The following is a 25,028-nucleotide window of genomic DNA, read 5'->3' on the forward strand; positions in this document are numbered from 1 at the left end:
AGCATGCGCGTTGGATATGTTTGATCACGTGACTCAAATGGTTGCGAGCAGAAAGTGTATTTATTCTTGTCTGCTTGATGTATGAAATGCTTCGGTGTTGACAGATAGCAGTGTGTAGCCAGGTATATATTTTTCGTTGTTTTTACTGCGATAATATGAAAATGCCCATGTCACCAACATAAAGGAGATGATATGGGCTGACAGTAGTTAGAACCTATCCAGAAGAGGCATCATTCTGCAGTGAGTGTTCGAAGTTAGTTAGTGTTAGATATGCTCCCCACTCACAGATCTTTTGTCTTTCCCGTTAACTTCATTTGCTTTTTGACAACGTCGACGGTGCATCTCTCGAAGTATATCTTCCCCATCAACAAAGCCTTTGCTCACTCACCTTTCCATTTTTCATTTATAACTTTGTGAAAGCTCATTACATCAATTTGTTCGCATCTAAAGTGACTATATAATTATGATTATGGAAATTCATTGATTACAATTTTTTTGTTATTTCTCCAAATGCAAAATTCTGTATAAGGTGTCCTTGTAGGCTTATGAGTGAGTGAGTGAGTTTAGGTTTACGCCACACTCAGCAATATTACAGCTATATGGCGGCGGTCTGTAAATAATCGAGTCTGGATCAGACAATCCAGTTATCAACAACATGAGCATCAATCTGCGCAATCGGGAACCCATGACGTGTCAACGAAGTCAGCGAGCCTGACCACCCGATCCCGGTAGTCGCCTCTTACGACAAGCAAATAGTCGCCTTTCACGGCAAGCATGGGTTGCTGAAGACCTATTCTACCCTGGGACCTTCACGGGTTGTAGGCTTATGAATGAAGAGTCATATACATTTCTCAGTTATGCTTATAGCTGCATTCGTTCAGGCATTTTTTATTTGGCATTATGGCAATAATGGTGAAATGAATTGGATTGCTGTGCAGAGGCATAATCATGATAATGTTAACCGTTACATTTGCATATGAAAGTATAGTGATATTAAAACAGAAAGTGTTTTGATGATTCAGTTCACTATCCCACCCCTAATGTATCGTGTACATTGTCCTTAACAATGTGTAATGCAGTCCTCAGCATAGTTTTGTTTGCTTGTTGTTTAATGTTGTACTCAACAATATTCCAACTGTATGGTGGCTGGACCAGACAATCCTGTGATCAACAGTGTTAGCTTCGCTTTATTCAAATATAATGAATACATGGGTTAACCCAGTAAATAAAACTCACCACCCAGTCCTGTTAGTCACCTCTTATGACATGCATAGGTAGATGAGTATCATATCTAATCCAGATCTTGTGCAACTCTTCATACAAGGATCAAACTTTGGGTTTAATGCAAATTTTATTTTTTGCCAAGTAACATTGTTTAAAGAGGTTACATACTAAATAAGAAAAGGTAAAGAAATTGCTAAATTTGGTGTCATTTTGTAGAAAAATGTGTCCCAAATCTAATCATGTAATAAAACTAGCAAGTCACCACAGCATTTGTTTGACAAGTGACAGCTGCTGGTGGCACCGACTGCTAAAAGTAGTATGTCAATAAGAGTTCTCTTAAAAGCAAATTGTTTGCCTTCATTATGTTTGGGGTTTTTTTGTGAAGATGTTTGAGTATTGATATAAAATAAAGCAGGAACATTAATTTTCAAGGTAGTATGTAGGATTTGACACATCAATTAACACCAAATAAAACAGGAATTTCTAAACAAAATATTGATTTATCAATGAAAAAATATTTTGATAATAACAAGATTCTTTTTATTAAATGATTTTTCTAGAGTAAATTCACACAAGATTGATATTCAAAAATAAATAAAAAAACATGTTACCCAAGGTTAACAACGGTATATCCAATAAAACAGCATACTGAAATTAAACTTGGTAAGGGGGGATAACTCTTGCCCTGGTTCATCTCAGGATAGGTGCTTGTGTAGCCAAAACATCATGAAATATGATTAGAAGCAAGATAAAGGAAACTAACTGAATAACATTAATACATGCTCCTACTGTCACATCCAGTCGCATATGGTATAATGCACAGTATCCAGCCTCTTTATGATAAATCTTTTTAGATAAACACCCATGCACATCACAAGGATGGTCAGTGTATGGGTTTATCATTTTATGTTGCTTTCAGTTATATGCTGTGAGTGTAACAGCAGGGAACACAAACGTGTGTTTCACAATGTGTAACCTTGGATGGAGAGAGAAGATTCAGGGTGGAATAGGCCTTCAGCAACCCATGCTTGCCGCAGTTAAAAAAGGCGACCATGAAAGGCAACTAACAGAATCGTGTGATCATGCTTGCTGACTTGGTTACCACATGTCATCGGTTCCCAATTGTGCAGCTCGATGCTCATGCTGTTGATCACTTTATTGTCTGGTCCAGACTTGATTATGTACAGATCGTCACCGTATAGCTGGAATATTGCTGAGTGAGACGTTTATAAAAGTAAAGCAAGTCACTCACTCAAAGAGAAAAAAAACAATATGTTTCACTGTCTGTGTGTTTGTTGGGGTGACACCAGTCTATCCCTCAAAAGCAATGCACCTCTCACAAACACACATGCTTAACTAATGGATGACTAGAGACTATCACAGTTTGTTCACCAGTTCCATGATTTGTAGTCCAATAAGACTTGCTTGGAATAACCTCACAGCCTGAGGTGATAATCTGATTAATCGTGATGGAAATGATTATCTGCAATTTGGACTTTGGTTTCAGGCTGTGCATTATAATCAACTATGTATTATAATGATCAAGATATGCATTTCCTGAGTCATGTTATCAAGGTGATCTATATGTTGGGTTTCATTAGGTGAAATGATATGGATCAAATGAAAAGCTGTGAGTTTTTTTTTTCTCAGCAATGAATCAATCATGCTGATGTAAGTATTAGTCTTGTTGGTGACACATTATCAAATATAGATTGTGTATCACAGAAGCTTTCACAGAACTATGCAGATATTACCAATGCCCATTTCATGTAAGTGTGTTTATTTGACTTTGAACTTGTACAAAGCAATTCCCACTCATTGAAGTGTCAAAAATGGTATTTTATCATTTTTTAAATATTTTCTTTGTGAGCGTTACATCATTTTTCTATCATGTTAATGTTGCACAGGAATCTCAAATCAGTGTGTAGGAATCAAATCATGGGTCTGTCACTACTGAATAAATCAATATTCATTTTCATCTTGTATGTACTTAATATATTGAGGTTTGCCTGGATATTAATTAGGGTTGTTATTATTCTGTGGCATGTTGTTTATGGAAGTGAAGTATATGTGTTGACTTGGACCAATTAAGATAGTCAACACTTATTACATATTTTCACTGGGTTTCATATGTCTGTGCAATAACATTAACATGATTAAGCATGATTTGTTATTGATTAGTGTGATTTCGTGTGATCAAGGCTTGCTAATCAAGGCTTCTCTATTAACCAAATTGATTATTTGTCACTTTGGTGACAAATGACAGCAGCGCAACTACAGACATGAACTGTTTCCTGAGGGATTAACTGATCAATATCGTTTGGACCTGAGCTTGAAAGGATTAAACCGTGACATTAGTCATGAACTATTGCAATTTTTAAATAACAAAGATCTTTTTGAGTTCCGAAATCTATTGCAGCATGTATGTCCACATACACGTTACTGCAAGTAACTACGATAAGGTTTATATGTGATAAAACCAGTGTGGATATTACGATTTTGAGAAATCACTCTCTCACCCTTTATGAAATCAGATTGTTAGTAGTGTTTCTCCAGTGTTCGCTAAAACTGAATTTTTATGGTTTTTTTGGGTTTGTTTTTTTTCAAAAAAGGTGTTCCCTTTGAATTTGGGTGTAATTTATCAGAGCAAGATTCAATGACAACAGAATCTGTCCAAGTCGGGCATTATGTTCATGATGATAATCAATAGTTTACATATTTTATTTGACAGTAATGTGGTCTGTAGTCATTTGCATGTTAAACCATTACTGTCAGCACGTTTGAAAGTTATTCTATTGTTTCAGTGAGTAGAATAAACTGCTAATTTGTTTGTGTATTCATTATCCAATTTTCATGTTCATTCCCAAATATTCATGTGTGTCATGTTATTCTGATGAGGGATTCGTTGCAGCACTCTACGTGAGGTAAAGTGGCAGTGTCATTTATGTGTTACTGTGTAGCAGTAGCAATAACCAAGTCTCTGAAAATACTAAACATCCATTGCAAATGTGAACAATGCTTTCCACCTTTCGTTATGGTTTCAGCATGAGTGTGACAGGCAACAGGAGGTACACATAGCAGGAACGCAGGACGATGGTGAAGCAGGTGGGGCTGCTGTCAGCGGGCTGTCAGCCCTGGAACCATGATGTCTGTGACTCCAGTCATGACCGTTTTGCATACTGTGCTACTTTGGCGATATATGTCTACCAGGTGTGTCTGCTCTGGGCCCCTCACTCTTACTTCAAATGTGTGTGTCCTTTTACATAACTGCTACTCCATGTGAGATTGTGACCAGTCCTTTGATAATGTATAATTCAAAGATATTGCTGTAATATCATAAGGTTTCCCTCCTGCTTTCCCTAAGATTGAATCCGTGTGATAAATTTTGGCAGTCTCCTCTCTGTTTGCTGTGTCTGTCTTTTTTTTCCCTTAATCTCACCACTTCCTCACATCCCCTCCCCAGTTATCAATTACCAATTCCTGTCATCATAATCAGGTGATCAGTAGTGCTGATGGTCGCTCACATTATGCAGATTGGTAATCAGAGCTCAGTGATCGATCAATAATCAATTGTAATCGTTAATGCCATCCCAAGTCTCATGTGAGCAATAACAAGACACAACATAACATTGTACAAACGACACAGACACCCATTTATACCACAAGTAAGATGATCAAGGACAATTCCTGTTGAGACACACCCGAATATATTATTTACATTGCAGTTTTTCAAGTCAGGATGTCCTACTTTAACATGAAATAAATCATACTTTACAAAGTGTGATATTATGTTTAATTTTATTTTTTTATTAGTATTTTTAAATTAGTCTCCTGAGCCCATTGATAATCGCTGATGCAAGAGAATTTGATTGATTGACCAATTATTTGATCTGTGGCTCCAACAGTTGTGCTCAGTGTGCTTAAATCAGGATATCACTAAGATAACATGTATGGTGCCAAAACTATCATTTCCCCATTACTATTGATATTGCTCAGTCTATATTAATAAATCATTGTGTTAAAGATTCTGCAGGTAAGTCTGTATATAAGTTACAAGGTAGGTGAGTCAGACTGCACCAGTTTAGATAAAAAAAATTGATAATGCGGTTACTTGAATTATAAGGTTAGATAGCATGTTAAACAATGTGCAGCGTAGCAGTGAGCTTCTCATAAGTAATGTCTGCTTATGTCATTTGTATCTGGCTGAAATCAATTATCACAAGTAAAACATGAAACAGTCTGTTCTCATACCCATAAATCAGCTGTGTAGTTTGCACACAGTTTGATATCAGGGGTCAAATTGATATATGTCAGTGCAGTCTGTGCACACAATCTTGTGGCGTTTTAAGCAAGGCCAAGGTTACTGTGATGGGTCATAGGTAATAGTGTACAAGTTGAATTTGCGAGACACCTTGTAATTTGGAAAGTAGCTGGCACCAATAGGCATTGTCTGCTCAGTAAGCACAAACACTGTTGATATGTTACCTTTGTAACAAACAATCTTGTAGTCCTTATGGTATGAGCATTAAGAAGAAGAGGCACACTTTGTGTTTTAGAATTACGTAGCTGGATTGGCTAAAGGGACAACCCTTATTACAAAAAAGACAAATGCTTGATGTCCTGTTGTAATTGACAAATGTGTGACAAAAGTAGAAAGCTGACTTTTTAGAACTGGGTGCAAGCATTTAAGACCTTGGATAGAAAAAAGGTCCTGAATAGAGAATGCACTAAATGTCTGAATGCAGTGATATTTAACACTTGTAATGTACCAATGTGAATTCTCCACAATAACCATAGGGACAATCACTCCTGATACTTTGAAACCATAATGTTTGTCTCCTGGTGCAAGATGTGAGTAGCCTTGTCCCGATTCCTTGAAATCCCAGTGGGTCACAGTTATGATCATGAATGAGGCACTAATGAAGAACATAAAGGGCATGCTGGGCCAAGTGTCTAAGGTGCCAGGTGAGTGATCCAGTAAGCATGGTAAGCTTGAAGTGTCTGGGTCGAGCCCACATGTGCCCAAGTGTAAAAACATTGGAGTCAGTTTTATGTGCAGACTCTTTTGGTGTTGTCACTACCCCAAGTGGGCAGTACACAACCCTGTGCACTTAACAGAACCCACAAATACGTGACCAGATGGTGGCCACATGAATATGTGCAAACACCTATTTGTAGGTACAGCAACATGCAGTAATTTAGGACAAAGTATTGTGGGTATGTGTCTGTCACAGTCCATCCAGTTGTGAATGGGTACCTTGCAAGGATGGGAAAGCCTTTAATGACTCCGTGCATCTAGTGGAGATGCATGATCCCCAGGGACTTGAGAATGATAATACGATGTGGTGTTGAGGTTTTATCTGATGATCAAGGGGGAAAAGATGCAAGCACAAGTTGCATGAATGTGTGCGCTATATAAATATCCTATGATATGATCATAAAGCACTTTCAGATTCCACTGAATATGAAGAAAATGTACTGAAAATAAAGTATAGCAACTCATCTTTGCGTGGAAGTTCACTTTCAATTAATTTGATATGTCAAAGAACAAAAAATGCATAACATGGTGCAGCCAATATTTTAGCTGTGTAGCGGATTTACTCATTTAGGCACAGGGTGACACCAAATATGGAATTACAACAAAATAAATCATAACATATGTTTTATGCTTGATATATTTTTAGTAATCATATACAAACATGATGGAGTCTGCAGTATTAGTAGTGTTCGCTCATCATGCAAAATAGCCTGCTTTCACCCCCACATCTGTACAATGGGTTCAGCCCATTTCTGGTGTTCACCCAATACGGTATTGCTGGAATATTTCAAAAAGAGGCATAAAAGTAAACTCATCCACTCTGTCCTTATTTTCTATATCTTGATTTTTCTAATTATCATTATTGTTTTGTTATTACTATAGTTATGATTTTTAGACACTAAATGACCACCAACCTTCATGGTGTTAATATTTCAGCTTGACAGACAATTCAACGAATTCAAGCTGGTGTCTATTATGTCAGAACACAAAAAGACCATCACAGCCTTCAGTTGGAACCCACGCAACCCAGACATCTTCGTCAGCTCAAGCGCTGACCACAAGCTCATCGTCTGGAACATTTCCGAACAGAAAGTGGTATCATTGTTGTCAAATACCAAAGAGGCCCCTTGCTCTGTAGGCTGGTGTCCGTATGATACAGATATCATTTCCTTCATTTCATCCCGAGGGCCCATGTACTCCTGGAACTACAAGTTGGACAATGGGGTGACAGTGGTCAAGGAGGCACAGAGTTTCAACAGTGATGTTTGTCAGCTGCGGTGGCACCCCAAGAGTCTTGGCAAAGTGGTGTTTGGTCATGTTGATGGGAGCATATCAGTTTGTAACATAGGTAGACTTTCATCCTAGTCCTTTGGGGTTTAAAGGTAGAACAATTTGATGGGTTTTTATAGCTTGTTTTGGATGCATGATCTGTTTTGAACGTATTTGATGAAATTGTCAAGTACTTACAAGCATATTCCTCAGGGAGTTGAGAATGCTAAACAACTAACCAGTGCATTATGTGAGCAATTCTGAGTGTACTTTAGGGTGTTGATTTGTCTTGTAATGATTATACACATTGTTATTTTTTGTTGCTTCCGCTGCTGCTGTTGCTGCTGCAGCTGCTTTTATTATATGTGGCATCTGTTTTCAGGTTCCAAAAGTAGGAAGCATGTGTTCAGGCCTGATGACCTGGAGGATTCAGAGGAAGTGGATCCTGTCACGTCACTTGAGTGGGACCCGTTGTCTGCAGAGTACTTGCTGATGGCTAACCTCCACTATGGGGTGCGGCTGGTGGACACACAATCCCTGGTGGTCATTATGATGTTCCAGCTCCCTAGTGCTGCAGCTCACATTCAGACTCTATCTTGGGTCAGTGGGGCACCTGGCATGTTCCTTACAGGGGGTGAGTTGCACTCTTGGATGTTCCTCCAGAGGGAGGTAGACATGTCACCTGGATGTCCCGGAAGTGGGAGAAGAACAAAGTATCTGGTATCTTACTACAAGGGAAAGTAAAACAGGATGCCTTTTGGTCCCAGAAAGGGCAAGTAGAACAGTGCACCCGCTTGTTCCTGAAGAAGGACGTATATGAGAGCACCTGCTTGTTCCTTAAGGAAAGCAGAACAAACCTTTAACATCATCCTTGTTTGGTGACAATAGAATGGGACACCTGCATGTTCCTAAACCTCAAAGAAATCTTTGCACAGACTTGTTTCTTAATGTTTAGATTGGCATGAGCACATGCAGTGTATAAGTAGAAGCTATAAGCTTCAAGGAAAACTAGCCTACAGTTGATGACATTACTGCTAGTTATGACTGCTGATGATGTTTCAATCACATGTCATGTAGATGAGTAAAAGCAACAGCACCAACACTAACTTTGGCTTGATCATGTTCCCAGATTCCCACCATGGCACATTGCGGATATGGAATGTCTCAAAAAGCACACCAATTGAAAATGTCCGCTTGAAGAAAACAGGGTTCCATGCTCTACAGGTAGTCTACAACCCATCCACAGAAACAAAAGAGGAGAATTCATCATCACGAGAAAAGTTTATATCATCAACCAGTCAGGCTATGGCGCCATCCAAGACCACCCAGTCTAACTTTGCCCTGCCCCCGGCCAGGCTGGTGTGTACATTCAAGGATGGGGGTGTCGGCTTATATGACCTAGGCAGGCGGAGGTGGAACTTCTTAAGAGATCAGGTATGTCAGTGCCAGGCTTTAACATAAATAACTCGAAATTGTGTAGAAAAATGCTCATGATGTTGATCGCAGGATTGTCTGATTCAGACTTATTTACAGATTGCCGCCAAACTAAAACCACTCACTCACTCACTCACTCACTCACTCACTCACTCACTCGCTTAATTAAGAATAGAAAACTGTGAGAGTTCACCAAAATATTCAGAAAGAGTATCAAGTTACATCTGTAGTTGTAGTGAATGTATAATATAGTACTGTTAAGATATAGAACCTTTGTAGAGATCCAGGTTAAAGCTGGTGTTCAACCATCCATACTTGATGTTTACATGGCAGCTAGCATCATCATGTGGTAAGGCTCATTTACCTGTTGTTGTGGGATGATGGGGTAGGCACTTTCTCATCGTGCCTAAGGTATGGGTTTGATCCCATCATGTATTGCCTGTACCTATTGTTCCCAACCACGATATTGCTGGAATATTGCCAAAAACAGAGTAAAACTTAACTCAGTCAATCACTTATTGGTGCACATCATTGTCTTCTAACTGTGTGGAATATGCAAGTACTAATATATTTCAGGGACATATGGAGACGATATTTGACTGCAAGTTTAAACCAGATGATCCTGACATGTTGGCCACCGCAAGTTTTGACGGAACAATCAAAGTGTGGGACATTAATACAATGAAAGCAGTGAGTAAGCAGTTGACATGCAGAGTTATGAGTGCAGGCTATGTTCTTCACTTAGGATCATATTGTATCTTATTACCAACTCTAGTTCTGTGTTAGAGAAAGAATGTTGTTTTATGACACAGTTATCAAAATCACAGCTCTGTCATCTCAGCCTAAGCATAAATCCACTGTTTTTGGTTATTATGAGACAAATCCATACTGTAACATACATCATCATTGATAGCATATATTTATAGGTATAAAGCTTATAACACCAACCTTTTTGGCATCTGGGAGAAAAGAGAGAGTAACACTAGCGGCAGAATCATTGTATGTGATGTCTTGAGTATGCGTGGCATTGTGACATCAACAACCAGTCATCTTTGAGAAAAGGAATTCCTTTCATGAAAACTTCAGACATTCTGACAAAGGCACAGATGGCCCTGTTGTAAAAGTCAAAAGTCACACTTTCCTCTCTGCAGAGTTGTGTACCTTGTGGACACAAGACAACCACAAGGTATCAATCACAGTTTGCTCCGATTATGTTTCTACGTTTGTCAGCACTATACCACTTAATGCCGTGGGGTGGTAGCCTAGTGGTTAAAGTGTTTGCTCGTCACGCCGAAGACTAGAGTTCGTTTACCCACATGCTTGCAATTTGGAAAGCCCATTTCTGGTGTCAACTACCATGATATTTCTGGAATATTGTTAAAAGCAGTGTAAAACTAAAGTGATAAATTTCCACAAAGACCTACATTACTTATGACTTGTTTAAGCTAACATCTTGTGACTGGGATACTGTTGAGTACGGCTTTAAAGCAAGCTCAACTCCTACTCCCTGCCGACAATAATGTCTCTAACATGTGCGCCATGTATGACTTAAGTGTGTTTGTCTGCTAGGTGTTCTCGTCCATTGGTAATGAGGGTGTGATATATCATATATCATGGGCCCCTGGAAACCTGGACTGTATAGCAGCGTGTACTTCCAAGAATGGGGTGTTCATATGGAACATCCGGAAAGGGAAGGTCATCAAGAGATTCAATGAGGTGATGAACTGTTTGTTTCTTTGTTTTAGAATGTAATTGTTGTTTACATCTGCAGTCACCAATACTCCTACTGTGTAGCAGGATCCTGTGTTTGGACCGGACTGTCCAATGAGTGATACTATGAGGAATAATCAGCGAAAACTGACTGATGCTCTTTCAGCCTATTCCTGTTTTGATTATTTGCAGTGAATGATACTTGATACTGACATGATGCGGATTAAATATAACCAATTACTTGCTCCCTTTATCCCCCAATCACCATTTTCTCAACCTGTTTGTGGTGATATCATGTGACCTCATGCTTTCATGTCAAAGTGAAGAATTACTGTACCTGTGTCTAGGTAGGTTATTTTGTTTGCTTTCCATTAATCAAAGCAAATGATAAATCAAGTGTATGTTGTATGGCAGCATGGGAAGAACAGTGTGTACTCAGTCAGCTGGAGCCAGAAAGACTCCAAGAGGATAATGTCTTGTGGTGCTGATGGATATTGGTAAGATTTCACTTAAGAGAGACATGTCTCATAACATCAGAAAGCTGAGGAATGATAATGGCCAGGTATACATTAGTGATCACAGGTTAGAAAATATTATTGTCCACTGACTGAGTCAAGTGAATTTTCATTTTAGGCAGTCAAAATTAGTTCTTTGATTGGCTTTCTAGAAGTTGGAGGATGATAACAGAGATGGTATGCAGGATTATGTAAGCTGATTGGAAGATAATTGAAGATGTAACTGTACATTATCCCTTCTGTCCATCACCTCACTACTGGCTTTCCAATAGTGTCTTTATCACCTGTGTAAACACCTATGTACATCACTTCCTACTTGCTGCCCATCAACATCCTTAATCTCTTCTGTATGAAACCATGCACATCTTCTACCGGCTTCCAATGAACCTAATTAATCCTGAATACTGTATGTGTTATATACTTTATATGTCGAAACGTCACATACATGAAATAAAGAAGTTGTACATCCATAAATATCGTCCTTATCCTTAATCAGTAATCAGTATTGTCTGTCCCTATTTGTCTGTAAGCCAGTACATCATTTGGAGGTCAACATCTTTGGAGGTCCATCTTATAGTGCAAATTCTTGTCCTGTTACAGAGCTGTCTGGTAACAAAGAGTGTTTAGTGTGTCTAACTAGGTTGCTGTGTTTATTCCACTGACTCTGTTTTTACTTTTAATACTGCTGCATTAATCCTGAGTGAAACTGATAGGATAAAAACAACAGTTTGAATTCTTTGTTTTGAATGTATTGGATACATATCACCTAGCTTCCTCATACATCACAGACATGTAAACAGTGGGCTACCATTACTGTATTGTTTGTTTAGATCGTTACTTGTAATCATCATGGTCGCTGTAAATCCCTTTGCATTACAGTAAAGCAGTGTGACTATCTTCATCTTGCATACCCATGTTGTGTCTGTGTTGCCAGCATCGTGCGGCAAGTGGATGGTCAGGTGGTACAGAAATACCGACATCCTGGGGCTGTGTTTGGTGGAGACTGGAGTCCTAACAACAAGTAGGTGTATACTCCTCAGTGAGCTGGGAATGAAGTAACTGTAAAGTAGGCACAAGCATGCTTTGTGAAGATGTGATGTCTTTTTTTAAGGTTTTGTTGTTGTTGTTGTTGTTGTTGTTGCTGTTGTTGTTGCTGTTGTTGTTCTAATTATATCTATGGATTCTCCAGTCATTATATCAGCTTGTTTTTATCAAGTGAGTGAGTGAGTTTAGTTTTATACCACTTTTAGCAATATTCCAGCAATTTCATAGCGGATGATTCAGAAATGGGCTTCCCACATTGTACCCATGTGGAGAATTGAACCCATGTCTTCCACGTGACGTGTGGACTCTTTAGCCACTAGGCTACCCCACTGGCCCAGTTTTTATCAATAATGACATGGTTGTTTACTAGTTGCATTGTGACTTTCTTCAAGTAATATGTGTGGTTACATCTAAACATTCTCCTGTAAATCATATTGTCTTGCTGTTGTCATATGTACATGCTTAGTGATAGGGTTGTGTGTTAGTCGTTGACTTTGTTAAAACAACACAAGCATGATCAGTGTATGTATCGGGACATTCTCCTTTAACTCTTGTCCACTTGTTCTTCATAAGAGTGAGTAAGTGAATATGGTTTTATGCCGCTTTTAGTAATGTTCCAGAAATATCACGGCTGGAGGCTACCAGAAATGGACCTCACATGTTGTACCCATGTGTGTAATCAAACGTGTGCCTTTGGCATGATGTGTGAACACTCTAACCACTAGGCTACCCAGTTCTTTATAAGAAGCCATCTTTGTTGTATATGAATTTGATCTTTAGAGCTCTCAGATCTGTTAACGTTCCCCTTGGTTGTGCTGTTACAGAGATATACTGGCCACTGGTTGTGAAGACAAGTGTGTGAGAGTGTACTACCTGGCTACCAGCAGCGACCAGCCACTTCGGGTCTTCACAGGTACACTCACAGTATTCACACTCTGATGCATTGTGAATAATCACATCTGTGGTGCTCAACACCACCCAGTAGGACTCACACACACACATGATCAAGAACGCATACTCACACAGAGCCTTTCACAACATCAGCTTCATATAACGTTTACATATGTCACTATTATGAGGTAACATGAGACGTGACTTACCTGGATGCAAATATCTGCACCCGTGAAAATGCGGGTTATAATTGGTCTTCAGCAACCCATGCTTGTCATAATATCGAAAGAGGCAACTAACAGGATCGGATGGTCTGGCTCACTGACATATCATCGCAAATGCAGTCGTCAACCCACCTGCTGTTGATCACTGAATTGTCTGCTCCAGAGCTAATTATTAAAGATTGCTGCCATATAACCATATTGTTGCTGAATGCAAATCGGTCAATGTGTCAGTCTTACATGTTGCTGACCTTGTTGTACATTTAGATGTATCTGCTGTTCCTTTCTTCAAGGACATACAGCGAAGGTGTTCCATGTGCGATGGTCGCCACTGAGAGAGGGGATTTTATGCAGTGGATCAGATGATGGGTAGGTTTATTACTCACCATATCACCTGACATACAAGTATGATGGTCTTAATTTAGGATTTCTTACTTGGATCGTATAGTGATTCCTCTGGAATTTTCAACTACAATAATATTCACAAACTTTCTGCAATATTAACCATATCTTGGATATTTACAGAAAAGTATGAGTTGTGTTCAATGAACATGCTAGATATTTTGAAGAACTATGTTTAATGTATCCACAGAAACTTGGTTTGCACTTGATTTGCACCAAAACTTTAACATTATGATATGTTTGTGTCAGCACAATACGGGTGTGGGACTACACACAGGAGCAGTGTATCAGTGTCCTGTGTGGACACACTGACCCCATCCGAGGTCTGCTGTGGAACACAGAGGTACCATACATGCTGATCTCTGGCAGCTGGGACTATTCAATACGGATCTGGGACACACGAGATGGAGCCTGTATAGACACAGTGTTGGACCATGGAGCTGATGTGTATGGTGAGTGAGTGAATGTGATCACCTATCTGAGCCTCCCCAGAAACACCAGTATGGGCTTAACATACATGTTCTAATGCATCCAGACTTATCAACTGAAATATAAATCCTTTTTGTTCCAGGTCTGACTTGTCATCCAGAGCGGCCTTTTTTGCTAGCTTCCTGTTCAAGGGATTCCACAGTGAGACTCTGGTCCTTGACCTCTCTCATTCAGCCAATAGAAATACACATACTAGCAGGGAAGCCAATCAGTGATGTTGTTGGTGTTTCAGGTAAAGTAAACAGCATCATTGCAGAACTGACCTTAACAAAAACACATCAAGGGAGATAAATCTTCTGTAACACATATTGTATCTCCCTTTATGTAGGTGTAGAAAATGGGAGTTTCTGTGGATATTTATAACTGGATGAAGTTGCACCCTGTTTCTTTACTTTGAATGACACAAGAAACAACAAGTAATTTACATGTACGGTGCTGATGATTGTTACAGACTCTGCCATGTCACTGGGAACGTCACCCATGTTGTCTGGGAGGGAATCAAAGGAACTGAGACAGCGCTTAGAAAACATGCCAGGGAACGCTATAGCCAATCAGATCAAGTTCTTCTCCAAGTTCTTTGCTGTAAGTGCAAAAAATACCCAGATACCTGTTGATATCATTTTTTTTCAGTTAAATTGCAGAAAAGAATTTTGAGAAACAGAATCTGCCTGAATAATCTGAACTCATTGTTCATTCTAGATGCTTGAAAGTGTCCTCTGAGGGGAAATTTTAGCATCTGAAATGAAGGTAGAAATGTCTGTCCAAATTCATGCTAGACATTAGTGACACTGAAAACTGAAGTGCTTTGCTCGAAATACCAAATTACTAGTCACTGAATCACCATGTCATAGGACGTCAACAAATCTAAATTGTCTTGATCCTGAATGACATCCTAACATGCCATGTGTTCAGAGCCAGGAAAATACGATATATTCCATATATGCCAACAAAGACATGAAGTTGAACATTTGATGTGATCTCATGAAACAACATTGAATAAGTCTGAATGAGGTCAGAATGATATTTCAGCAACCAACCGGTACCAACAACTTGTGGGAGTTAGTGTCTGTTGTGATGGGGGCCACCAACACTCTGCTGTCTCCAGAATACAAGACAGGGATCATGCACAGCAAACACCTCACCATGTACAAGGCGGTCAGTTAAACTTTATGAATTTGGTCTTAGATGTAGGGTGGATGTACATGCCCAGTATGATGTTATTTGAATTTAATTATGTAAGGACACGAGTGCAAAAGCAAGTTTCTTCCTTTGACCAGAGACAAATAATGTTGTACTTAGACAATCGCTTTAGAACGATGTTCTGAAATACTTTGGATCAGTTCAACTTTGTTGGCAATTTGAAGCAATCAGTCAGAATCACAGCCTTCCCCTTTCTGCTGGCAACCCATGAAGGTCCAGGGTAGATTAGGTCTTCAGCAACCCATGCTTGCCACAAAAGACAACTATGCTTGTCAGTAATAGGCGACTACCAGGATTGGGTACTTGGCTGACACATCGTCAGTTCCCAAATGCGCTGATCAATGCTCATGCTATTGATCGCTGGATTGTTTGGACCAGTTTTGAATATTTACAGACCGCAGCCATGTAGCTGGAATATTGCCGAGTGTGTGTAAAACTAAACCCATTCAATCACTCACATATTGTGCTGGCAGTCTGATGCCCAGGAGCTGGAGATGGTGAAGATGTCTCGGCATGGTAGTGGTATCGGCGCCCCCAGCAAAGAGGAGTCTCTGAGGGAGGCAGCCGCTGTCCACATCAAGCTGGGCAACATCCAGCGCTACTGTGAGCTCATGGTGGAAGTGGGTGAGGTAAGTACAACATACAGAACTACATACAATAGGAAGTCAGTATCTATTTTGATGTGAAATGGAACTCAAGGAGTTACGTCTGTCTTGTGTATAGATATACTGTCGAATCATGCAAGGTCAGAGCAAATATAGAATGATGATGCCGGTAAATTGTTACAAAGGAAATTACTGTCTTTTTGTCTTGTTTTTGCATCTGTCATGAAGAACAAGTCTTTAAGAAGCACATAAAATGTATCTCCTGTAATGAGTGTCAAATATACAGCTCCAGTACATTTGTTGTTTCAGTGGCACAAGGCTCTCATTGCGGCTCCTGGTGTTTCCATGGCATACTGGAAATCTCTTGCTGGAAGGTGAGACATTGCATGCTAGTGTGAGACATTCTGTGACTGAATATGTCCGCTGAGGGAAGAGGGATTCTGGGCTATAATTTGTCCCTTGGAACCTCAGATGAAGGCAAGCGTTGACCATATAGAAAGGACTTTTCAGGATTGGTAACTTGCTCAGGTGCTGTTATAATCTGGCAACATGGATCACTGTGTATAGTATTATCCTGGCTCAGGCAGTATCATTGTTCACAATATTGATCCTGTATTGTCTGTTCCAAGCTGGATCATTGCTCACAATATTGATCACTATATTGTCTGGCCCAGGTTTGGTTAATTACAGTCTACCCATTAAATTATGGGAATATTGCTGAATATGTCAACAACAAACTAATTAAAAATTACAGTTCTATTTTAAGTTCTATCATTCTGCTTATCAAGATATGCACAGTCTCTGATGTCTGAAGAGAAGGATGATGCTATCCCATTGCTGGTAGCAACCAGTAACAGTGAGGCACTTGTAGACTACTTGTCATCTCAAGGACAGATGATTGATGCATTACTGACCGCCCAGGCAGCCTGCGAAGGTTTCTACCCACAACATGTAGGGACGTCATCAGCACCTAGCTCTGCTGTCAATGGATGTGACTCACCCTCAGAAGATCAGCTCAGGTAGGAGAAGTTAGGATGCTCAGCTGACATTTTCTCATGATCAGTCAATTCTATATGCCGGCAGAATTAGGAGGTTCAGGAACTTCGACAGACTCAGGGCCTGTTTCTTCATGGAAGCGCCCCATGAAGGTCATGGGTTAGAATGGGCCTTCAGCAACCCATGCTTGCCATAAAGAGCGACTAAAACTAAACTCACCCACTCACTTCATGGAAGCTTTTGACTACATCTTTAATGGACTAAGCAGAGTAACGAGCTATTAATTGGAAAGGACTCAGTAAAAAATCATTATGTTTAAAATTTTAATTTTAATTTTAATTTTAATTTTAATGCATGGATGAGTTAGGCCCAAGTAATTCCCCTACTAAACTGCATATTACATTAAAACTAAGAGTTGTATTATGCTCAGATAGATACGTAGCATGTTCTTCCTTAATTCATTTTAAAATTTTGACCTCTATGAAGAGCAACTGATTGTCTGAGAGAAATACAGTATGATGTTGAATGTCTGAATTAACATTCCTGTTCCAGCCTGGTGCGCCATGCCACCACCCAGCTAGCCAAGTGGTACTACAACAACGGTCTTCCAATCCTAGCGGCCTGCTGCCATATGGCTGTGGATGACTGCCAGGTACTGTTGCATCATAGAGTGATCCAACCAGATCTGGGTTAGAATTAGTCTTCAGGAATCCATGCTTGTCATAAGAGGTGACTAACGGGATCCAGTGATCAGACTCGCTGACTTTTTGGACAAATGTCATCCTATCTCAGTTGTGTAGATATATGCTCATGCTGTTGATCACTGGATTGTCTGGTTCAGACTCTGTTATTTACAGGTTGCTGCCATATAGCTGGAATATTGCGGAGTGCAGTGTAATACAAGAAACCAACCAGCCAATCATAGCTGATCATATAGTACTTGCTACTGCCATGCCTGGGACTATGCTTTCCTCTTGGCTTAAATTCAGTACTGTGTTTGAGGGTATTGCTGATGTTAAAGTGGGTGAATATGATTTGTATAACTCAAGACTAGATCAAGCAGCCACACATATATCTGCACCACATGTACCCACGCAGAGAATGCCAATAGTCCTTGACTCCATTTCTACTTACCACATATATTGCAAACTCTGGCAGTTGGTTTAGGAATTTGTGAAGTCATCCAACCTTTAAGTCCTCTTCCGGATCCCATGTTAGTAATGGTTGCTAGCAAACTAATTTCTATTCTTAATGCAACAGAGAAATCTCATTTATGTTTCATCCTGGTGTACATATGCTCCTATTTGTAAAAACTATAATTCTAAGTAAAAATCCACAGACAAGTAAATATTAGTCCACTAGAAAGTCTTGACAGTGTTATAGCTTGTACCAACAGATGATCACTTCATCTCCTTGTTCTGTACGTAACATTTCTGTTATGACCCATTTCAGAGTGCCATGTCAAAACTTATCCAAGGCAACGAACTAGAACTTGCAGTTGGGGTGGGCACAGTCCTCCATTCAACACCACAGCACCTCTCTGTAGCCACAGAGCTCCTCTCTCGACGATGTGAGGCACTGGGAAAATGGTAGGTGAAAGTTATGTGCACATATATTAGCTCTGTTAGCCTGTCAAGTGTCATGGAATCCCTTGTAATGTGTTTGTGTAATCACGGAAGGGTATCTGAAAGCTTACTTCAGCACAGCCCTGTCAGGATCCTTACTGCCATTGTCTTTTCATGGATTTATTAGGCGGGCAGTAGGGCTGCAACATGTCTCTGTTGAGGTGACTATCACACATATCACAAATGTTGGGTAAGAGTGAGTGGTTTTTTTGTTGATTTTAGCAATATTCAAGCAATACAGCAGGGACATCAGAAATGGGCTTCACACATTGTACCCATGTAATGATCAAACCCATTTTTCTGGCATGAGGAGCCAGTGGTTTAACCATTATGCAACCAGACCACAACTATTGGGTAAAAATTACAACAACAAGTCAGCAGTATACCATGCCATTTAGAAAGTGGTCAAATGAGATTACCACTTGGCTGACTTCCATTTTGTGGATGCCTCAATAGCTGGCAATTTGCTACCTGACTCTGAGGGTCTGGGTTCAAATCCCAGACGGGACTCAACTCAACAATAGTACTAGAGTCTGTACTTTGCTGAGAAAGTGTAATCGCAAATATCATGTGTTTAACAAGTTATTAGTTGATATATTATCTATAATATGTAGTGAAACAATACCAAAATATTTTCTTTGGCATGTTTTGATCATGTTGACAAAGTTAATATACCAGACTACTGTCTACTTGAATATGTAAGAGTGTTCACTATATTCCTGGCTTGGATATTTTTCTTTTGCATGTCTCACTATGATGAATATACCTAAAATTCAGTAGAAACAACTTTTTATAAAATCATGAATGTTTGATTCATTCAAGTAATCATAAATTAACAAACTGAATTTGTGAAGGGATACTGTTAGATTCACCAAATTCACAAGTGAATTGTATCGGCTGTAGTTGGCAGTGTATCTGCTTTGTTTAGTATCGCAATGGGTATGGACAAGTAATTCATACGATAATGTTCACTGAAGTGATTTGAAAGGGGAGACATGTGGTATGTTGTACACATGCCAGGTATTGGTCAGAACTGAAAATTCCTTGTGGTATCTCCAGTGGTACCTGTTCATTTAAAACTGTCAAGATGAAGAGTGTATACACGTTATATTAGATCCCTTCTCATAAGCAACCATTCAGTTGTAGGAAGTATGTATTGGCATTAAGACTGGACTTACCTTGCTAGGGATCTTGGTGTGGAGCTGTTGAAGACTCTTCCAGATAGTGACCTGCTGTTGGCGAAGCTGTGCGCTCGCTGTGCAGCCAGTATGGATGAGATCAACTTATTACACAAAGCTGTGAGTTAACAGTACAGAAACGTTGTTACATTTTCACAGGGAAATACTTGATTAAGACCAACACTTTAAGTTCATTATCTGCAGTGCTACAAATCGATTATATATATATTCTCTTTATTCTTAAAGTTTCCTCAGAATTTCAATCAAATAATGAACTTGGATGCCAAAGAAGCCTTTTTAAAGGGTTGTATTGCTGCATGACTAGGCAATTCTGGATTATGTATAATGAACCAACTATTTTGTGTGAACCACTTATTCATGGTTCACTGACTGCCATAGATGCATAGGGTGCAAAGGGTGTATGAATGATCTGAATGAATGCTTTACCCCATGCAAAAATTTATACCCCACTTTGGCAACATACCACCATGCATACATGGTAATGTTTTTAAAGGTGACATGACTCAATCAGACAAAAACCTTCTTACACTGAGCTAGGATAATATAGGTTTATATACACACCACATGCTCCTCTTCTGTAGGCTGGTTTCCCCACAATGGATGGCTGTCTGAGGGAGGCTGAGAAACTGAAAACCAAGATTGACTTTTTTAACTGTGTCAAGTACTATCTTATGTCCACCACACCAGAAGCTGGATTAGATGTGGGTCTAGGACATATCAGAAGTGAGTACTGTGTGGTATAAGGTTAACAGAGATAGTCGATGTATGGCTAGTGTTTTACAGCAGATGTGCTCTGGGAGGAATCATAATGGATAATGGTGAATGCTATCTGTTGCAGGTTGTATGCGGAAAGCAGACTGGACAGCCAGTGACGTCTTTGACCTCCTGCAGTTGCTTGGGTGTATGAAGACTGAAAAACTGCAGCAACAGAAATGTGAAAAGTAGGTCCCATCTCACAGAGCAAAGCTGATGTCAGTCATGGGGTAGATGGAATGACGCTAAGCAATAAATGTGATAAAAGCTAGACCTGTAAAATTATGTGACCAAGTTATTGTCACCTTTGATGCTGCATTGTCAAAAAGAAAAAAATAGCTGATTCCTATTGATGATCTCCATTTTTGATTCATCAAGTAACATATGTTTCAGGAAGCGACTTGAGCTACTTGTCTACAGTGCTTACATTGGTGGGTTGGTTGCCATTAGGAGGAAGTACACCCCCATTGTTTCAGCTCTGTTCTCTCATGCTATGTGAGTAAACCTTTCACTGGGTGGTGGCCTGGATGTTTAGCACCACAGTCAGCAATGTTCCAGCTTTATGGTGGTGGTCTATAAATAACAGAGTCTGGACCAGACAATCCTGGCATCAGCAGCACGTGCCTCAATGCCATAGTTTGGATACAATGATGTGTCCACCCAGTCAGCGAGCCTGACCACCCAACCCCAGTAGTCACCTATTATATGACAAACATGGGTTGCTGACGACCAGTTCTGACCCAGGTGTCCTTTCCTAGTGACAGAGGAATTGGGTGGCAGCCTGGTGGTAAGAGGCACTGCAGTCTGCTCAGGTGGTTCAGTCATCTATGTCAGGATCTGGTTCTGGGTTTGAATCCCTGGTTATGTAAATAGCAATCAGCAGCCTGTTAGCTGCTCTGGCTCTGCATCTTCTGACATTACAGCCAAGACATAACTGTAATAATCTTGGTTTTAAGGATAAACTTCAAATTTGGGTCATATATTGGTTAGCAACATTCCGTGTTGGATTCAAGATACAGTCTCGTTTATCTGACATCATCTGTTGCACAGCAAATTGTTGGATTAACGAGGATGTTGGACCAATAATTGAGACTAAATTACCTTTATTCAGTTTGTTACCCTCAAAAGCGTTGGATAAAGCTGATTGTTGGATAAATGGAGGTCGTTTAAGTGACTTGATTGTATGTATTTATCCGACAGAGATCTGATGTCCAAGGAAAGGTTGGACCTCCCCTTTACAGAGGCTGACTTGACCTCGGCACTACAGACATGGAAAGATGCTCAGTGTGGTACTGGACAAACTGACCTCAGGTAGAGGGCCTGTGTAATTGCTAGCACTGTAATCCTGGCTCATCCTGATCATGTATTACCAAAATACATGAAAGTATATGTTCACAGAATTAGCTCACACTTGGTAGCTATCTTATCATTAATATGCATATACGTTACTTTACATTACAGTGTTGCTAGCAGTGATCATGACTTACATATTCATCACATTACAATTACGAATACATTAAGTCACATATACATTAAATTAGCTTTCTCAAAGTTTTAGATAAAGTTTTACACCATTTCTGAAGTCTTCAGTTGTCTAATAGACAGATCTCCAAACGTTCATGAACTGAAGGTTCTTGCCTTTGAATTGGGATCTTTGGGAAATGGACTACAATTATCAGCAAGAAAAGCAAGATTTGTATGGGTGTCAACTTATTTATTGTGAATTACACGATGTGTATGCTTGCTCCTTGGTGTGCTTAAAGTAATGACAAATTCACAAGGGCACTCACGATGTACATCAGTGTTCCTGTTGATATCATTAGACTCGCTTTAGTTTCTATTTTATCATATTTGATATTGTCTATTTTGACAGAGACGTAAATGCTCAGGGTGCATATGAGTTGTTGATGAGACGTGTTGGCAGTGAAATGTATGTGATAGAATCTGGCCCTGACTGTGTTGCAAGCTCTCAGCTTCCATCTCACTCTGATGTGCACATCTCATGTCTCACCGGACAAAGGGTACAGGTTAGTGCAGCTGTCACCATGTGCAATACAGCCATTGTCCATAATGGTTCTCCAGCATTTGATTCTTGTTCCATGGTTCCCCCAATATCCACTGTGTGTTATTCTTTGAGCTGTTCACAGGTGTTCTTTAAGGTTATGACCCCAAGGAGAGGTAATACAGGCCCTTAAGACATTACACTGGTTGATACCTTTCAGTTTACAGCATCAAGACTATTTGATTCTGTTTAAGGAGAAGCTGTGTGCCAGGCCATTTGCTTACAGTTTTATTTACCTCACACATAAATGTCCTTTTCTGATTGGCTGAGTGCTCTTTAAATATTTTCAGTGTACCCTACTTATAAGCAAGTAACATTTCAATGTACCCTGCTAGGAAGGCTGAATTCATTTGGTGCTTTGTGTTAGTAATTCTTTATCTCTAATAACATTGAACCATGTATGATGAATGGAAATTACCAATGTTTGCAGAATGCAAATCAGTGGAGGAGAGACTACTCTAAATATGTGTTTCTTGTCTGCAAAATCTGGCAATGAATACAAAAAGTTTTTAATGGGTGCTTGAATTAATTCAGAAATAACATAGAGGTGTTCAGCATGATAAATGCGTTGTTCAATGGTCCCTGAGTGCCTGTGGGTTGATGTACCCTCCATGTTTGTTTATGTTCCATGAACCTGACGGGCCATTCTCCCTTCCATGATTGACATGCAACATAGGAAATTTCTGTACATCATATGCGAGTCAGTTATTTGAGATAAAGAATCATTAAAATGAAGTACCAAGTGAAGTCTTACAGTTCAGCATTCATAATTTGTTGGGTAACGTAGAATATGTTGTTGTTTAACCCTAATTCAGCTTAGAATTGTTTGTGTGATGTTTTCTTCTCTCTCATATTAATATTTTCCCTGTATCAGTGACTATAGTGCATTTGGCTCTAAAGCGGATGAATGAATTGCAATCCAACTTGAAAACTAATAAACATATAATACTCAGTGAAACACTGATTATTAGGGTTTGAGTTAGATTACAATATTCGTCATCCACTTTTGAGCCAAACAGACTGACTGCAGTGAACAATATTTACTAAGCATGTAGAAAATAAGATCTGCATGTGCAGTCATTGTCAATGTCTGTCAAATATTTTCCTCCGAACACATTGTAGTACAGGTACCTGTATCATTAAATATATATCTCAATACATTCTGTAGCCAATATGCAGCCTATTGTTTACTTTAACATGATTGTTTACCTAAACATGTAAAATGTCTCCAGACGATCTCATTTTGTTTTGTGAAACAGACTGTGTTGTTTTTCAGGGTCTAGCCTTCTTCTTGGAAGATGGGCAGTCAGCACTGTCGGTGAATGAAGCACTGATGTGGGCCAAAGTTAACCCCTTCTCACCTCTTGGATCAGGGATGAGGATTAACCCTTTCTGAGAACATCACCAAGTCAGCATACAGTGTGTTGATAGCTTCATGTGGAACAAATGTTCAGGGCCTAGATTATCAAAGCTCTCTAGCGCTAGCGTAAGTTAATGTTAATGTGTGCCTCTTACCACTATCTTAGTGCTATGAGAGCTTCGAAATCTGGGCCCTGAACAATAGTATGAAATTTTTTCTTACTTTGCATGTACTTATTTGAGTTCTACACATATATGCCAAATCATGCATAATGTTTTTCTGTACAGTTGTTTCTGTTAATGCAGGTGTTACGTTGCTTTTGTACTTTAACTGCCGACATAGAATATCATACAAAAGTTTTGAAAATGAAATTAAATGGAGCCTCTGCTATGTACTCAGGAGATAGACCTGATGTTTGATTGAGCTTGTGTTGGGGAACTAAAGTGGCTCGTCAGGAACGCTATGATGCCAGATTATGATTATCCTTTGTGATAGCTGGAACTTCCAAGATAAGAGAATGTGATAAAAAACTAAATCAAAGTTGTTCAGATTTGATCTTTTCTTGTGTGGTGTCCAGTTAACCAAGTCAAAGTGTGTGAGGGTATTTTAGGTGAGGTTCCTTTTAAAGTGCCATGTTGTTCAAACTGGTGATTTGGTATCTCATTCTGATTGTTAAGGCTTGAATCCTGGATAGGACTCAAACCCAAATACAAGAATCTGTACTCTACTGATAAAGTGTCACCCGAAGTATAAGAAATGTTGAATGATTTTGTTCATGCATACATTGTTGTTCTGTGATTTACATGTCCGTCCAAACTTTTTGCTTGAAAAAATTACTATGAAGTTGTTACATGTTATACATTGAGAAAAGATCTGACTGTTTGTGTTGATAACTACAAATGTGTAACATAACTGTCTCCATTGTGTTTCATTTGAACATTGAAAGGGTCACTGATGATTCTATACACCTATTAAAGCTCATCTGTCTGAA

At 39.4% G+C, this 25,028-nt stretch overlaps 1 protein-coding gene across 1 annotated transcript; it reads left to right on the forward strand.

Moving 5' to 3' along the window:
* Positions 1-23: 23 nt before the first annotated feature.
* LOC137273945 (WD repeat-containing protein 17-like) lies at positions 24-25,028 on the forward strand. Its single transcript, XM_067806860.1, has 27 exons — positions 24-122; positions 4,269-4,434; positions 7,199-7,610; positions 7,914-8,165; positions 8,661-8,965; positions 9,542-9,655; positions 10,535-10,681; positions 11,090-11,172; positions 12,125-12,211; positions 13,059-13,147; positions 13,640-13,715; positions 13,998-14,200; positions 14,320-14,469; positions 14,689-14,819; positions 15,267-15,392; positions 15,911-16,066; positions 16,352-16,416; positions 16,831-17,061; positions 17,591-17,690; positions 18,491-18,627; positions 19,850-19,961; positions 20,444-20,585; positions 20,701-20,803; positions 21,009-21,110; positions 21,816-21,926; positions 22,489-22,642; positions 23,954-25,028. The coding sequence occupies exons 2-27, from the start codon at positions 4,318-4,320 to the stop codon at positions 24,071-24,073; spliced, it is 3,825 nt and encodes a 1,274-aa protein (XP_067662961.1). The 5' UTR covers positions 24-122; positions 4,269-4,317; the 3' UTR covers positions 24,074-25,028.

This window comes from Haliotis asinina, chromosome 2, assembly GCF_037392515.1.
Source record: "Haliotis asinina isolate JCU_RB_2024 chromosome 2, JCU_Hal_asi_v2, whole genome shotgun sequence".
In the NCBI taxonomy this organism is placed as follows: domain Eukaryota; kingdom Metazoa; phylum Mollusca; class Gastropoda; order Lepetellida; family Haliotidae; genus Haliotis; species Haliotis asinina.

Coding starts and splice junctions, on each gene's coding strand:
- LOC137273945 (XM_067806860.1), top strand. CDS start 4,318: ATGGTGAAGCAGGTGGGGCTGCTGTCAGCGGGCTGTCAGCCCTGGAAC. Junction 8,966..9,541: donor GGAACTTCTTAAGAGATCAG/GTATGTCAGTGC, acceptor AATATATTTCAG/GGACATATGGAGACGATATT. Junction 17,062..17,590: donor CCCTCAGAAGATCAGCTCAG/GTAGGAGAAGTT, acceptor TTCCTGTTCCAG/CCTGGTGCGCCATGCCACCA.